This window comes from Culex pipiens, chromosome 2 (genome assembly GCF_016801865.2).
Source record: "Culex pipiens pallens isolate TS chromosome 2, TS_CPP_V2, whole genome shotgun sequence".
Lineage (NCBI taxonomy): Eukaryota > Metazoa > Arthropoda > Insecta > Diptera > Culicidae > Culex > Culex pipiens.
In genome coordinates this window covers 168,039,177-168,055,009 of record NC_068938.1, presented here as the reverse complement: position 1 = coordinate 168,055,009, position 15,833 = coordinate 168,039,177, and the positions used below count along the sequence as shown (strand labels likewise).

The window sequence follows — 15,833 nt, the reverse complement described above, 5'->3', positions numbered from 1 at the left end:
ATTTCGGCAGGCCAAGTGCGAATGATGCTGATGATACCTCTTCAGTTGACGCTCAGGCGAGGAACATCCTGGAAGGAGCGTCACTGACTACGTCCGTAGTCCTGTTAGATCATACTTGATCAAGACAGTATAGCTCTGGTTCCTTGCAAGTGTCCTATTTTCTTACCTCCACGTTGGCTTGGTTTTCATGATGACCTAGCTGGTGGCCTGTGGAAACGGATCGTAAACCTTTGACCACCGTGGGTCAAAGTCGAGACGGCTAAAAGAAAGGGGCGCGACAATGTGGGAAAGGGAAGTAATTTGTGATTGTAGACGGTATTGTTTTGATTCGCAGTATGTTGAGTCAACTGCTGTGGATGTACCTGAACGTTGCAGAACGGGGTTTCCTCTCTCCTTTCCATTTCCAGCTACCACCTATCTTCTGTTTATTTTGTTTCACTGATTTTCTAACGCGGCTCTGTTTACTATACTCCATTTGATTTCGATTTTACTCATTTGATTCTCTTATTTCTCAACGCTTTTTCACTCTATTTTACCAATTGATGCTGCTGTAACATACTTTCTGCTTTCCCTGCTTTCCCCCTTCCCAATCAATCAATCAATCAATCAATCAATCAATCCTTAATTTGGCAGTCAATTTTGTTTATCATGTGCCTTTTCTTTATTTGTCTATTTGAATAATTCAATATTCTTTTTGGGCCAATATTCAAATTTGGGCCTATAAATTGCCCTCAATACAATCTAAGCTTGTTTTTTTACCTCTATTTATTAATTATTGTTAATTTCTTTATCTACTTCATAAATTACTATCTTTCTTTTACTATTGATTCTTCAAATAGTATATTTCTTTCACTGTCTATTGTTTTCAATCTTTACCCTTTTCTTCAAACAAATGAGGTTCGAGCCCTTACTCATTTTTTGGAGTGATCAAAGAATTAACATAAATATTACTATTGTACTTTGGAAAAACTTTTATAAAATGCTTAGGACCAAAATTGTAACAAAACACCGCGACAAAAGAAATAGCAACATAAAAACACGACTCAACACTAGGAAAGATTTCAGGAGAAAACAAAACACAGTAAAATAACAACTAGTTTTTGAATTCAAACTAAAAATAAAACAGTTTTTGCTTTAATGAAAGTTGTTAGGCACACTTTAAATGGTTAGGCGCTTATACTTACATCAAACCCTACGTAATGTACCACCCCCGGCCGAGTTAAAATGCGTAACCGGAAAAGAAGGTGTGCATGCCTGGCACGAACACTCAAAGCGTGTTCTAGCGTGCTGCTCGTACTGACTCAGAGCAAGGGTGAGATGTAGGTGTAAGGGCAGTGCGTGTTCGTTGGGAACCTTGTGCATAAGATCGGTCAAGGCCCGTTCTTACACTGAAAATTGCGAATTGCGAATCGTGAGATAACCCATTTCGGGGTTGGAACAAATTTGTTTGCTCTCATAGGGTGACTTAAAAAAAGTCCAAAATTTCAAAAAGTGTTTGAAATGTTTTCAAAATGTAAATAGTTGTATCAGAATATGTTTCATTTTATTTTAATCATCGCTCAGTCAGTCACCCTAGCCAACATAATTTCAAATGATTAAATTTCTACGTAGAGGCTTTATTAGACGAGATTCCGAACGTTCGAGAGCTCTGTCAAAAATGTTACAAGTATAAAACGCAAAGGATCTTACTATGAATAACAGTAAGCGTTCACTCACGTTAAAATGAAGATCGCAGCTTTTCTATTCTTGGTGATAACATTCGTTTACCGGTCTGATGGAGCTGCGAAACGAGTCAAGAGATCTGTCGGTTATGAGTTGATTGAGACCCGACTCGAGAATCTGCATATAACGTAAGTATTTTATGTTTATTGGAGCATTTGTCAGAAAAAAAAACAGGTGTTTTTATCCAACAGATTTGCAGATTTACTTGGAAGCTTGATTAACACTGTGAACAAAAATCAAAACTTGACGGAAGCAAGGTTCGTTGATTTCCGAAAAAGTGTTGCTGAAACAAATTCTAAGTAAGTTTAAAAATATCCAAAAAGGGAACGTTTCAGTCTATTTAATTCTAGACTATTGGAGAGAATTGTAAAACTGGAAACGCTAGGATCGACGTCGCTACAGAATCAAAAGTCGATGGAGGATAAGATAATATCAAAAGTTTCCATTTTGGCCAATGACACAAAGTAATATTTGGTTTGTCTTCTCTAGTCTGTGTTATTAAAAGCTATTTTTCTACAGATGTTCCAGACCGCACTTCAAATCTCACGTGCATAATCCCTGTGAATCTGCCAAATCATCCGGTGTATACAATCTGCCTGATCTCAACAAAAATGTGTACTGCGAAATGACGAATATGGGCGGTGGTTGGCTAACGGTTCAGTATCGCAGCGATAGTAAGCTTAGCTTCAGTCGTAGCTGGGTTGCATATCGGAATGGATTCGGAGGTCCTGACGCGGATAACTACTGGCTCGGTCTAGATCCGCTGCATCAGCTCACAACCAGTGGGCAGTACGAGTTGGCTATCGAGATGGTGAACACTAACTCAACATACAGATATGCTCGATATGCCCACTTTCATGTAGCTGATGAGAGCGAACAGTACAAACTTACAGTCCATGGCTTTTCGGGAACATTACCAGACAAATTAAGCCTCCACAACAATTTGTACTTCTATACCCATGACAGGGATAACTCGGAACGATGTGTAAAGCAATTTCCTAGTGGGTGGTGGCTTACCTCCAAGGGTTCAGTTTGTTATGAAACGTAAATATGTGGAATTATTGTAAGTTTCCTATGTATGAATAACATTGTTTTTGTTTTTTTTTTACAGAAACCTAAACCTGGATTATAGTAAAATCTTTTGGAGAGATTGGCATCACAAAGCAAGTAAAACTCGAATGATGATTCGTCGTAGAAAGTACTAAATTTATTATTTTCTCTCAAAAAGTATGAAAAAATAAATCACAATTGGAATCAGTAACAATATGTGTTTTAAAACAAACTTCTTTAGAATTTAAAATTCTACAAAAGCTGTACATGTTTATGTTTATTAATTATTATGAAATATTTGAAGACGAATAATGTAACTAAATCGGACATTAACTTCAAACAAGGTTAGTTAATAAACCTCTGTCTACGCACTATCACACGTGTTAATTTAATTTTATCTTTATCAAAAACCGTGACTTACCTCTCTATCCAAGCAACCATAGCACACAAGCCCACTCACCCAGCCACTATCTCACCTCGCCCCGTCCAACCCCACCCTCACCTCTCCTCGCGTTCCGCGTGACACTCACCTATGCACTTGCAGTTGCCGGAACACGCGATCTTGGCCTCGTAGCACTCGCAGTAGTTCTTGAGGCAGCCGGACCGTTTGCAGTTGCAGCCCTTGGTGTGTCTCCGGGTGGCGTCCTCGGCCGCACTGGTTGCACCGATTTTGGGTCTGGAGAACGAAACAAACAGGAGAAAACAAGTCAAGATTTTTGTTGTGATGATTGAGTCACAGCGCCGCGCACACACTGCGCTAACGACGACGGCACAAACCTGTGTTGGCCGTTTATTTATCTCGCGCGAGAGTCAACACAAGCTTATCAGTTCCTCTTAGATTCCAATATATCTATTTAGTTTTTCTTTCAGTTAGTTTTCCTTCAGTTAGTTTTCCTTCAGTTAGTATAACTCGCCTTCACACAAAGCCGTCGTTTCTGGTTGCACCGGAAGCAAAGCAAGAACGCCCCAGCAGCTGGACACCGAGTTGCGGCTGAGGACAAAACGCAAAGGCCAGCAGAGCCAACCAAGACCCCTACACAATCCCCCTTCCCTTCCCACGCCTTGTCTTTAACATCAATCCCTTCCCTACTAACCCCGAGTAGGCCGCGGGTAATCGGCTCCCCTCCCACTAACATTTACACACAAGATCCTCTGTAATTATTAAGTCAAATGTAATTACAAAAGCCGACTCGGTCCTAACCAGGTCCCAGTACCGAAAAGGACCTAATAAAAATAATTTTATGAGAAAAAAAAAAAAAGTCAACACAAGCAGCTGAGCTGAGCTTCGTTGATAGAGTTTCGAAGGAAAGTGAACCGTTTGACTTTGGTTGGGCTGTTTGGGGAAGGCTCGATGAAATGGGGGAAAATGTGACACTTCCGTGTGCAGCACTTTTCAAAACTGTTTGAAGGTGGCGGCTAACTTGTTTAAAAGTAGGCCATGATTACGAAGCGCAACCTTCGCGTGTTTGATTAGATTTTGACGATCGAGAGGACATTACAAAAGGATGAGCAAATAAAAAAATGGAAAGAAATATTTTATATAAATAAATTATATTTACAAAAGGTTTATTTATTTTTAGTTTTAATTTTTTATAAACATCAGCAATTTTTTGGAAAAAAATTAATTAAAAAATAATTTTAAAATTAACAGTTGATTTGTGAGATTTAATAGGATTTTTTGGTTCATTCAAATTGAACAATTTTCATAACATTTATAGTAAAAGTTTCAGAACTTTTTTTTTTTTTTAACCTTGAGCAATGCCAAGCAAAGTTACGCCCAATCGAAAAGATTTTGAGCATCCTTGGATCATCACTCTAATGGCTAGGCCACTTGCGCAAAATTAACCGCATAGAAGAGTCGTTGAAATGGGGATCTTCCGCTCGTGTTTCATTTCGGTAGAGCAATAAAATGCTTAAGAATTTAAGAATTTAAAAATTCCAGAAAAAAAATTAAACATTTGTACCAATTAATAATTTCCAAATTTCCTAACTTCCTAATTTCCAAGTTTCCGAATATCCTAGTTTCCTTATTTCCTAATTTCCTAATTTCCATACTTCCTAATTTCCTGATTTCCTGATTTCCTAACTTCTTAATTTCCTTCTTAAACTTCCTAACTTCCTAATTTCCTAACTCCCTAACATCCTAATGACCGAGCCACGTAGCCCAGTGGTAACGCTTCCGCCTCGTAAGCGGTAGATCGGGGTTCAAATCCCGGCTCGGACCAACACAACTGGTGATCTTTTCCCTTCTGGAATCGATTGCTTAGTAAAGGGAAGGTAGTGTATCGTCACAAACTGGACCTTATCACGACACCTTAGGGAGGCGACCTATGGAATGTTATCATTAACCCTAACATGTTAACATTAAGTTGAGAATGAAACTGCCACTGAATCCGCTTTGTAAATGCCGGCCCCGATACTCTTCAAGGGTGTTCCCCTCAGGAACTGGGAAAGATTTACTTACTAACATCCTAATTTCCTAACATATTATTTTCCTAATTTCACGATTTTCTAATTTCTGAAGTTACTATTTTTTCCTTATTTCATAATTTCCTAACTTCTTAATTTTCTAACATATCAATTTCAAAATTTCTTATTTTCCTAACTTCCTAAAAACCTAATTTCCTAGTTTCCTAACTTCCTAATTCCCTAATTTCCTAACTTCTTAACTTCCTAATTTCCTAGTTTCCTGATATCCTAATTTCCCAATTTCCTAACTTCCTCACTTCCTAATATCCTATTTTAATTTCCTAACTTCCTTATTCCTAGTTTTCTAATTTTAAAAATTTCCTCATTTCCTAATTCCCTAATTTCCAAATTTCATAATTTCCTAACTTCCTAATTTCCTAATTTCCTCATTTCCTAATTTCCTAACTTCCTAACATCCTAATTTCCTTACATATTAATTTCCTAATTTCAAAATTTCCTTGTTTCATAATTTCATAATTTTCTTTATTTTACTTATTTGCTAATATCATAATTTCCAAATTTCCTAATTCCCTGGTTTCCTAATTTCCTATTTTTTTAATTTTCTTATTTCATAATTATATATTTTTTTAATTTCCCTCATTCATTATTACATATTTTTTTAATTTTAGTTTTTCTTGTTTTAGAATTTAAGAATTTCTAAATTTGCTTTTATTTATTGATTTCTTAATTTTGTTTATAATTGTTGTTAAAAGTTCTTAAATAAACATTTTTAATCTAATTAATTTTAAGTTTTGAATACTTTTAATCTTTTTATTTTTTCCTCGAAAGAACCTCAAGCGCGCACACCGTCAATCGCGCTCTTACCGAACTGTCAACTTTTCTTGGGGGGTCACGAAAAGAACACGCAACATTTCTTGACCGCGTTCCTTCCGATCAGCATACCGTACTTAAAGCGGAGTACGCACTTGAGCTATATACGCACTTCGGAAGGAACCGGTCAAGAAAAAAAAAAAACAAAGGGACAGCAGCGGCAGCGAAAGCAAACCCGAGAGGGTGAAGAAAAGCCCCAAGAAATCGCTTCCTCTCCTTTGTTCTGCTGTTCGTAAAACTGTTTCTTAACCCCTTGCCTTTGAGCTGCGTATTGGGCCTTAATACGAACATGGGCAGTTTAAGCCATACTCACTTGAACGCGCTCGGATTCCGCTCCAACGTCGCCCTTATCGCCTTCTGCCGCTCCTCCTCGTTATCCAAATTATTATAGCAATCTCTACAATTACAATTGTAGCAAAACTCCCCATTCGCAAAGCAATCGCAGTACAGCTTCAAACACTGCGACTTTGTACAATTGCACGGCCTCTTCTTGTACGCCTCATCAGGGAAGATCGTTCCCACGGCGGGTCCTTTTCGCGTTTCGTCCTCACTACCACTTATCGACTCACGCTTTACCGTTACGAGCGAGCTCGTCTGCTGTTGACTGCTGACGGTGGTCGTTGCCGACGAGGGAACCATCACGATTTTAGTTTTGGTGCCCCCGGCGAGCGTCACGGTCGAAGTTTTAAGCTGACTGTACTGGGCCGAGGTTAGCGTCGTTACGGTTTCCGTCGATTTGCCGTCCTCTTTCTTGACCAGCGCGATGTAGTGCGTCGAGTCGGGTTCTTTCTTGATGGTGGTGCTGTTGGAGGGAGGAAGTTGGTTAGTTGAATGTTCAGGAAATAGATTTATTGTAGAACTTACGCTACGGGAGTCCTTCCGGCGGGAACTATCGTTTTCCGGACAATCTGCTGCGAACCCGACGCGACCGCTCGAAACTGTTGCGACGAGTTCGGGGCGGCACGAACGGACGTAACGCTCCCGTTGCTCAGCACGTACGTTTTGTTGTTCTGCACGATGATCTTCGACCCGGGAGGAGCGCTGGCCGCCGCTTTGTTGACCTGCATTTGAAGCAGCTTTTGCTGGGCGATCTTGGCGGTGGCAGCCGGGGAAGACCCCGAGTTTTGGTTGTTCAAGAATCGCACGTACTGAATGCCCTTGCCCGGGATGTTGATGGCCTGAATCTGACCCGATTGCTGCCCGGCCTGGATGGCACTCTGCGACATGACGACCTTCTGACCTGCAGCGGCTGGTTTTGCCGGATTGGCCTTGACGATGATCTTTTGTGTTGTTCCCGTTGGTGCTCCGGGAGATTGCTTTAACCTGATCATGGAAGTCCCGCTTGCGGAGGCAACTGCCTTAACCGGAGATCGCGAAACAACCTGACCGCCGACCGTCTGTTTGGCCATCATCACCTGCTTGACCTTATTATTGTTCAGCAGTCCCATCTGGTGAGCTTCGGCAACGGTCACCGTCTTAGTGGTCGTCCCGGACGAAGTCCCCGACTTGGTATGAATCACAACGTGCGTGGGCGCCTTTGAAACCACCTTTGGCTTGGCCTCCCCAGCTGGAACTACGCGCCGGATCATGGTCTGTGATGCAGGAGCCAACTTGGGTCTTAAAACTCCGTCTTCGCTCTTTACCAGATGATACGAAGTCGTAGTGCCCGCAGTCGTACCCGGAGATGTCCTAGTACTGTTCAGCAACTTCACCGGAGCCGGCGCCGAGGTCACCGCCGCAGCCGTTGTCGTATGCTTATGCATCAACACAACCTTCCCGGCGGCGTTCGTCACCTTTATAAGATTCGCCTGCTTCGGAACTACTCTCTGCATGATGGCCGTCCCGCTCGTGACCGGTTTGTTATTGACGACCCGTTTCACCGTAATATTCGGACTGGTAATTACCGATTGTGGTGCGATCGCGGACTCCTCAGTGAGTGGTTCCACCTTGGCGACGCCAATGTCCATCAGCAGCTCTTCCGGTGCGTCATCTTCTCCGGCGGAATACTCCACCAGATCGTCCGCGCCCACCAGGGTGGTGCCGTCCTCTAGATCTTCCAGGTCTTCCATGCCCAGCTCCTCGAAGCCCACCTGCTGGTCGGCGAAGGCGAAGTCGTCATCTGTGAGACGGAGAGCGAAACAAAAAAAATATATATGTATAAACTATCGAATGTGAGCTTAAATTCTAAACTTCTCAAGTTCTTAAATTCTTGAATTCTAAAATTCTAAAATTCTAAAATCCTAAAATCCTAAAATTCTAAAATTCTAAAATTCTAAAATTCTAAAATTCTAAAATTCTAAAATTCTAAAATTCTAAAATTCTAAAATTCTAAAATTCTAAAATTCTAAAATTCTAAAATTCTAAAATTCTAAAATTCTAAAATTCTAAAATTCTAAATTCGCAATTCGCAATTCGCAATTCGCAATTTTCAGTGTAAGAACGGGCCTTGACCGATCTTATGCACTAGGTTCCCGACGAACACGCACTGCTCTTACACCTACATCTCACCCTTGCTCTGAGTCAGTACGAGCAGCACGCTAGAACACGCTTTGAGTGTTCGTGCCAGGCATGCACACCTTCTTTTCCGGTTACGCATTTTAACTCGGCCGGGGGTGGTACATTACGTAGGGTTTGATGTAAGTATAAGCGCCTAACCATTTATAGTGTGCCTATCAACTTTCATTAAAGCAAAAACTGTTTTATTTTTAGTTTGAATTCAAAAACTAGTTGTTATTTTACTGTGTTTTGTTTTCTCCTGAAATCTTTCCTAGTGTTGAGTCATGTTTATCTGTTGCTATTTCTTTTGTCGCGGTGTTTTGTTACAATATTTTGGTCCTAAGCATTTTATAAAAGTTTTTCAAAAGTACAATAGTAATATTTGTGTTAATTGTTTGATCACTCCAAAAATTGAGTAAGGGCTCGAACCTCATTTGTTTGAAGAAAAGGGAGAAGATTGAAAAAATGGACAGTGAAAGAAATATACTATTTGAAGAATCAATAGTAAAATAAAGGTAGTAATTTATGAAGTAGATAAAGAAATTAACAATAATTAATAAATAGAGGTAACAAACAAGCTTAGATTGTATTAAGGCCAATTTATAGGGCAGATGAAAAATTATTCAAATAGATAAATAAAGAAAAGGCACATGATAAATAAAATTGACATCGCTGCCAAATTAAGGGAAAGCAGAAAGTATGCTACAGCAGCATCAATTGGTAAAATAGAGTGAAAAAGCGTTGAGAAATAAGAGAATCAAATGAGTAAAATCGAAATCAAATGGAGTATAGTAAACAGAGCCGCGTTAGAAAATCAGTGAAACAAAATAAACAGAAGATAGGTGGTAGCTGGAAATGGAAAGGAGAGAGGAAACCCCGTTCTGCAACGTTCAGGTACATCCACAGCAGTTGACTCAACATACTGCGAATCAAAACAATACCGTCTACAATCACAAATTACTTCCCTTTCCCACATTGTCGCGCCCCTTTCTTTTAGCCGTCTCGACTTTGACCCACGGTGGTCAAAGGTTTACGATCCGTTTCCACAGGCCACCAGCTAGGTCATCATGAAAACCAAGCCAACGTGGAGGTAAGAAAATAGGACACTTGCAAGGAACCAGAGCTATACTGTCTTGATCAAGTATGATCTAACAGGACTACGGACGTAGTCAGTGACGCTCCTTCCAGGATGTTCCTCGCCTGAGCGTCAACTGAAGAGGTATCATCAGCATCATTCGCACTTGGCCTGCTCTAAAATTCTAAAATTCTAAAATTCTAAAATTCTAAAATTCTAAAATTCTAAAATTCTGAAATTCTAAAATTCTAAAATTCTAAAATTCTAAAATTCTAAAATTCTAAAATTCTAAAGTTTTAAAATTCTAAAATTCTTAAATTCTTAAATTCTTGAATTCTTAAATTCTTAAATATTTAAATTCTTAAATTCTTAAATTCTTAAATTCTTAAATTCTTAAATTCTTAAATTCTTAAATTCTTAAATTCTTAAATTCTTATATTCTTAAATTCTTAAATTCTTAAATTCTTAAATTCTTAAATTCCCGATTTAAAAAAAAAATTGGTTTTAAAATTTTTTAATTGTTTAATTCTTGAATGCCGACAGAAAATCTGTTATTTTGGATTCATATTTTACGTTAGAAATAAATTCCTGAATGTTTTAATTTTTTATTGTAGAACCTAAAAAGTTAAAATTTTAATTTTTTGAAAAAAAATTAAACTAGTTTTTTTTATTTCTTGAAATAAAATAAATCAAACGTAGCATTATTCAATATTTTAATTTTTAATGTTCTGAACTATTCAAATAATTTGCGATTTTTTAATTTTTTGAATCTCTGATTTTTTTTATTTTTATAATTTTTAAACTTATTAAACTATTTAAACTTCGGAAATTTAAAAAAAATCTAAATTGAAAAATTTTATTTTTCATGTTTTGAATTGTTTATTTTTTATTTTTGGTACACAGTCCAGACTTGATTATCCGAAGCCTCGATTATCCGAAGTTCGAATATCCAAAGGTTTGTATTAAGACTTCGGATAATCAAACTACGAATCAAAAAATAATTCTGGAGTTTTTTTTTATGGTCCAATAAACCAAATTTCCAGTTTTTGCTTCTTGGGTGTTTTTGAAACCGCCTTGAAAAACACCCAAAAAGCAAAAACTGAAAACTTGGTTTATTGAACCTTAAAAAAAAAACTCCAGAATTTATACTTTTTTTCTTGTTAGAACATTTAATTCGAGTTCTACGACACAATTTTAGTCAAATTTTAATAGTTTATAGCCTATTAAATATTAAAATGCATTTTTTTTCAATGTTTCGTCACCGCCATCTTGGCCTTAAGGGTGCACAGCAACGAAGGAAGTTGTTGTCTTCTTATTCCAAAATTGTCAAACTTACGAACCCAATCCTGCAATAACGGGATTGTAAAATTAATCAAACTTAGTTGGAAATTGCTTTGTGGACAGTACTTTAGGGGATGAATAAAAAAATATTTCGAAAGTACCCGTAGTTTTGAAGATACTAAAATGTCTGTAACCAAAATCTGGGTGCAAAAGCTCTGGTTGATGTGCACCGTTTAGTATTGTTTAAGGCTTTAGTGTAGTTTAAGGGTCATACTTCAGCTAGACAAACAAAATGTTTTTTCGTGATTCGATTATCCGAAGTGAGATTTCGATGCCTTCAGATAATCGATTCTGGATTGTATTTGTATTCGTTTTCGTTTTCGTTTTACGGAGCAAGGTGGGGGACGCGGCCTCAAGTCAGTCCAAGTCCGGTTTCTTGTGGAAAAAAGGGTAGTGGCCGAACTAGTATTGCATACAAAATGAACACCACCGGAAGATATAGGGGATGGGGAGGGGGAAGGTGAAAGAAAATTAGTGTAGGTGTGAGTAGTAAGAACTTGGATGACTTGAGCAGTTACGGTAATCTAAGTTTAACACTGAATAAAGGAAATCTGAAATTATGATCCAAAGTAAAAAGGGCCGGAGAAATTAAATTATGAGTTAATTAAATAAGAAAATGTAACTGATCGCAGATGTATACAAAGGAAACCTATGATATATTTCAAATTTAAAGGAAATTTTAAAAAATACTGGAAAACAAAAGATGAAAACTAACTTGTCTAGGGAATATAAATCTTGAGGACTTTTTTCTGGGCCCCATCCTGTCGCGTCCGTCAGTAGTCTTGTCGTACATTACAACTAGAAGCAGATCTGCTAATGAAATAGTACACTCCGACCAGTTCAACTGATCATTTAAGTCCAATTATTCATTTACGGAAAACTAACTAACTTGAATCAACAACCTAAACTAAACTGTCTGAAAGTAACTTGAATCTCAAATCCCCGAAATTTTAATTGCAAAGCCAAACATTCATTTACCTTGTTTTTAAACCTGACTTCCAAAACCAATAAACATAAGTGAACAGTTCATACTTTACAAGTTGAATACTCTTCGTTAAGAAGACTATTTCGTGCCTTCCATTTCATTAGGGCACAGAAGCTCTGAAAACAAGAGTGTATCCCTATCATACCTAATATAAACTGTCATTTGAGTGAAAGAGATGAACTCCTGTTCACAAAACCCTTGTGTCCCTTTGAAATGTTAGGCTCCATTTGATCGTCAAAACTCCAGTAAATCCTTGATTCGCAACAATGGTCGATACATCCATAATCCGAGAACCGTTAGTTCAACAGATTAACGAATTTTGTCCGATATCATTTCATTATTGATTGATCGAGACTCTATGGATGTTTTGACAATTCCGAATGGTTAGTATATCACTTAAACTGTATACAGAGATTCTGATAGCATCACTTAACTCGTTTACACAGAACTGTCGGCCTGGAATTATTAAACAATCTAAAGTTACAAAAAAACTAGCTATTCTGAGTGCCTTGCAAAAAACTTATTTATTAAAATACCAGATCCTAACCTAACACCCTCATTAAGATAAGAAAAAATCACGCTTCTGTTTTTGTGATTAATTAAATTATTCTATATATATAAAAAATTTCGACGGTTTTGTTCGAACGCGAATCAGTTCAATACGGAGCGTCGGATCGAGGTGCTTTTTGTTGCGTTGGGTTCGTATATGCCCAAGGAAGGTTCTTACGCTAACTAATTGACACTTTGGCCACTCTGGAACCGATTCCGGAACATCGGCAAATTGTATGGAGAAAGTAACGTAAAATTATATTTTGATCACAGGAGGCTGAATAAGCAAAAAATAAAAAAAACGTCAACAAACGAAAAAAAGGAAGAACGAAGTCTGTCGGGTAAGGCTTGTTTAATATAATCCCACAATGCCTAGAAGAGACCTCTCTTACTGTTGTGCGTAAGCGTTGCTTTGCTTTATGAATTTCTACCTAAGCTAACGATGTATCAAAAAGATTTAAACCTGTACCTACCAGATTTTATAAACAAGAATATTGAGATGCAAATAAAAAAAATCAATATCTTGCAATTTTACATAGTATAAAAGTTGTGATTTCTATCAACACAAGTATATAAATATAAAATAAATGTGTGATATATATCAACATCGGAAACCATTTTTGCAAATAGCCCTGAAACGACGGCAACGTGTGGCTCCATCTCCAGGGATCCTGGATTGTATTTGTATTCTAATTTTTTTAAATTTTTGACACAATTTCAACTAAATCCTCTAAAACATAAAATTTCCAAAATTTAAAAATACGGATGATGATAAATTGATAATGATAAATTGAGTTAATGTTAGAAATAACGATAATTAATAAATCGGCAATAAAAAATCCGTGTACACATTTTTTTAATAGTTCTCATCAATAGCTACAACTATGCCGAAGAAACTAAATCGATTATGGAATTCATTTTGAAGATAAAGATTTTCTGAAAAACAAAAATAATAAAAATGCACACAGTTACAAATATCAGTCAACTGAGAATTTGGTGCTAAAATAAAGCTTAGATTGCTGATATTATTGTTTACAGCGATAAAGCTTATTTTTCTGAGTACAATGACCCTTTGTACGAGCACAAAGAGTCTAAAATTGATTTTTAAATCAATTTTGAAAAATTAACCTCGCGGTCCTTCTTGACAGAAAATCTCTTACTTGACAGCTCGTTCGAAGGGGACCATAGTTGATCCATCGAAAAAATGTTGTCTTGTCAAAAAAAAATTTGCATTAAAATGAAAAAAAGTGATCAGAAATGGTTTTTAATCGTGTTTTTTACCGTTGTACATAAAAATTGACATAGGGCTTTAGTACCCAATTGACCGATTTCGTAGAGAATTGGTAAATTATGAAATTTTGATAAACTACAAAGTTATCTAGTTATAGCGATTTCTAAATTTCAAATTCTGAAAATTGTCTTTTCTTCAACATTTAATTTTATTGAATCTATGTTGGACATAAAGAATTGACAAATTTGCAGCAAACAAACTGTAAAATATATGCCAACTGATACCAAACGTCAGCGTATCAAACGCGATAACATTCTCTACCATAATTCCCACGCAGGCGTACATTAGCCAACGTCAACCTTTCAACATAAGTGAAACGCTCAGAGCAGTTCTCTCATCATTATTATGCATCTTCTGACAAGAATTTTATAACTCCAACAACAACTCCATTCTACCTGCCAATGATAGTGGCAAAAGTGGCCCCCTGCTGCTGCCTTTGAACTCGTTTTATCACCATCGAATTGTCCCATCTTTTCGTCCCAGGACAGAAAACGATTCCTAAAATACTTTTTACCAACTGCCTTTACAAACTGCTGTAATCGATTACACATTTCTGTTCGTCCATTTTTTTAAATTTTCAAATTCAAAACAAACCTTCGATCGATCGATGGTTGCAAATTCAAAATCGATTGAATTTCAAAAGATTTTTGTATTTCTTTTGAGTGACTTACCGACTTCCATGTCCGTTCCGAGCGTTTCACAGGTTCAAAAACGGTTCCAAAAATAAATTTCAGCAAAAAAATTTCAAAAATATAAACCAAATGAAGCACTTTCAAAGCATCGACACCAACTGGCAGCTGCTCCTCCCAGTGACCACGAAGCGGACTTTTCCCCCACGGAAGCAATCCGTCTGTCCAGGTGGCCAAATCACCAATAAACCACGCACAAAAATAAAAACACAACCCTCCCGTCCCGGGTTCCAACTTCCAACGAAAAGTTCCAACTGGAAATTCACGCCCGACTTCGAACAACACTTTTCAGTCACTCTGTGCGGAACGACGCCGCCGGAAATTGTCCACGAACGCACGCGAGCCTCCGTTTCCTCCGCCGGAAGCGCACTCCGCACCGAACCACACCCGGAAACGAGCCCAAAAAGGGGCGAAAATGCACAAGGTAGCAAAATAAATTTTCAAAAATCAAATTTATATTTTCTTCGTTTTCTGCCCGTGCTGTGCTGCCGAGCTGCCAAGCTTTTGGCTCCAGTTTTCTTATTGGCAGCAGGGCTGCCAGGGCAGGAGATTAAAGTCTGTGGGATGATTACAGAACAAGTTTACGTAGATGGTACAGATATTTTGAGTGTGGAGGTCTTATGTTACAGTACTTCATCGATTGTTCGACAGAATGTTGTTAGAACGAACAGAACATCTTATTCGGATAATGAATAAGCTAAGCTCAAATTGACTTTGTATTTTATTGAGGTTTTGCAGCGCGACTGTGTTTCAAATGTAGGTGGCGCCAAAATGAGGTTACTTGCCAAAAATCGTATTCCTTTCTGCTGGATTGAAGAACAAAATCGCATATTTCTCATGATTCCCTGCATCAATCTTAATGAAACTGGTTGCAAAAGACGAGAAAAATTTTTTGCTTTAAAATAATGAATTAAGCGCGCAAAAATTTGTGAACTTTTTCTTTAAAAAACATGTTTTAGAACATGAAAAAATGAGTTTCCCCGTATATATCAATGAAATAACCAGTTATATAGTTGATAACAGATGTGTTAACGTATATTCAACAATTTTCATTGATTTTTGACTTTCTTACCGAATAGTCCAAATTACTATCTCTTTCTAAATTTACAGTTTTCTCATAAAAAAATCAAACAAATATTGGAAAGTTGTACACCAAATTGTTGGAAATAATTTTTCCCATCCGCATCCGGCATAAGTTTTATAAAAAATGTTGATTATGGAGAAAAAAAAACATTTTTTTCAAAAAATCATAGGACAGACAAACAGACGTGACACTTGAGTGCCGAATCATCGTCCTCCAAAAACCGAACCAAAAAATGCAATTTAGCTTCGGCA

General features: G+C 37.5%; 2 protein-coding genes across 2 annotated transcripts in view; one reads left to right on the top strand and one right to left on the bottom strand.

Annotated features, from left to right (window-relative positions):
- LOC120427047 (protein lin-54 homolog) overlaps window positions 1–14,998 on the bottom strand; it is a 19,556-nt gene extending 4,558 nt beyond the window's left edge. Inside the window, exons 1-4 of the mRNA XM_052707860.1 lie at window positions 14,481–14,998; window positions 6,937–8,191; window positions 6,386–6,874; window positions 3,303–3,448 (exon numbers count right to left, since the gene is read on the bottom strand). Of these exons, the coding sequence (XP_052563820.1) occupies window positions 3,303–3,448; window positions 6,386–6,874; window positions 6,937–8,191; window positions 14,481–14,490 (1,900 nt within the window). The 5' untranslated portion in view covers window positions 14,491–14,998. The remainder of the gene's footprint in view (window positions 1–3,302; window positions 3,449–6,385; window positions 6,875–6,936; window positions 8,192–14,480) is intronic.
- LOC120427048 (ficolin-2-like) lies at window positions 12–3,281 on the top strand. Its single transcript, XM_052707861.1, has 5 exons — window positions 12–1,850; window positions 1,914–2,021; window positions 2,073–2,186; window positions 2,242–2,766; window positions 2,834–3,281. The coding sequence occupies exons 1-5, from the start codon at window positions 1,723–1,725 to the stop codon at window positions 2,925–2,927; spliced, it is 969 nt and encodes a 322-aa protein (XP_052563821.1). The 5' UTR covers window positions 12–1,722; the 3' UTR covers window positions 2,928–3,281.
- Window positions 14,999–15,833: the final 835 nt, after the last annotated feature.

Bases quoted from the DNA above. Each gene is read 5' to 3' on its own strand.
- LOC120427048 (XM_052707861.1), top strand. From the start codon at position 1,723: ATGAAGATCGCAGCTTTTCTATTCTTGGTGATAACATTCGTTTACCGG. The intron at 1,851-1,913 runs GTAAGTATTTTA...TTTATCCAACAG, and splicing joins CTCGAGAATCTGCATATAAC to ATTTGCAGATTTACTTGGAA. The intron at 2,022-2,072 runs GTAAGTTTAAAA...ATTTAATTCTAG, and splicing joins GTTGCTGAAACAAATTCTAA to ACTATTGGAGAGAATTGTAA.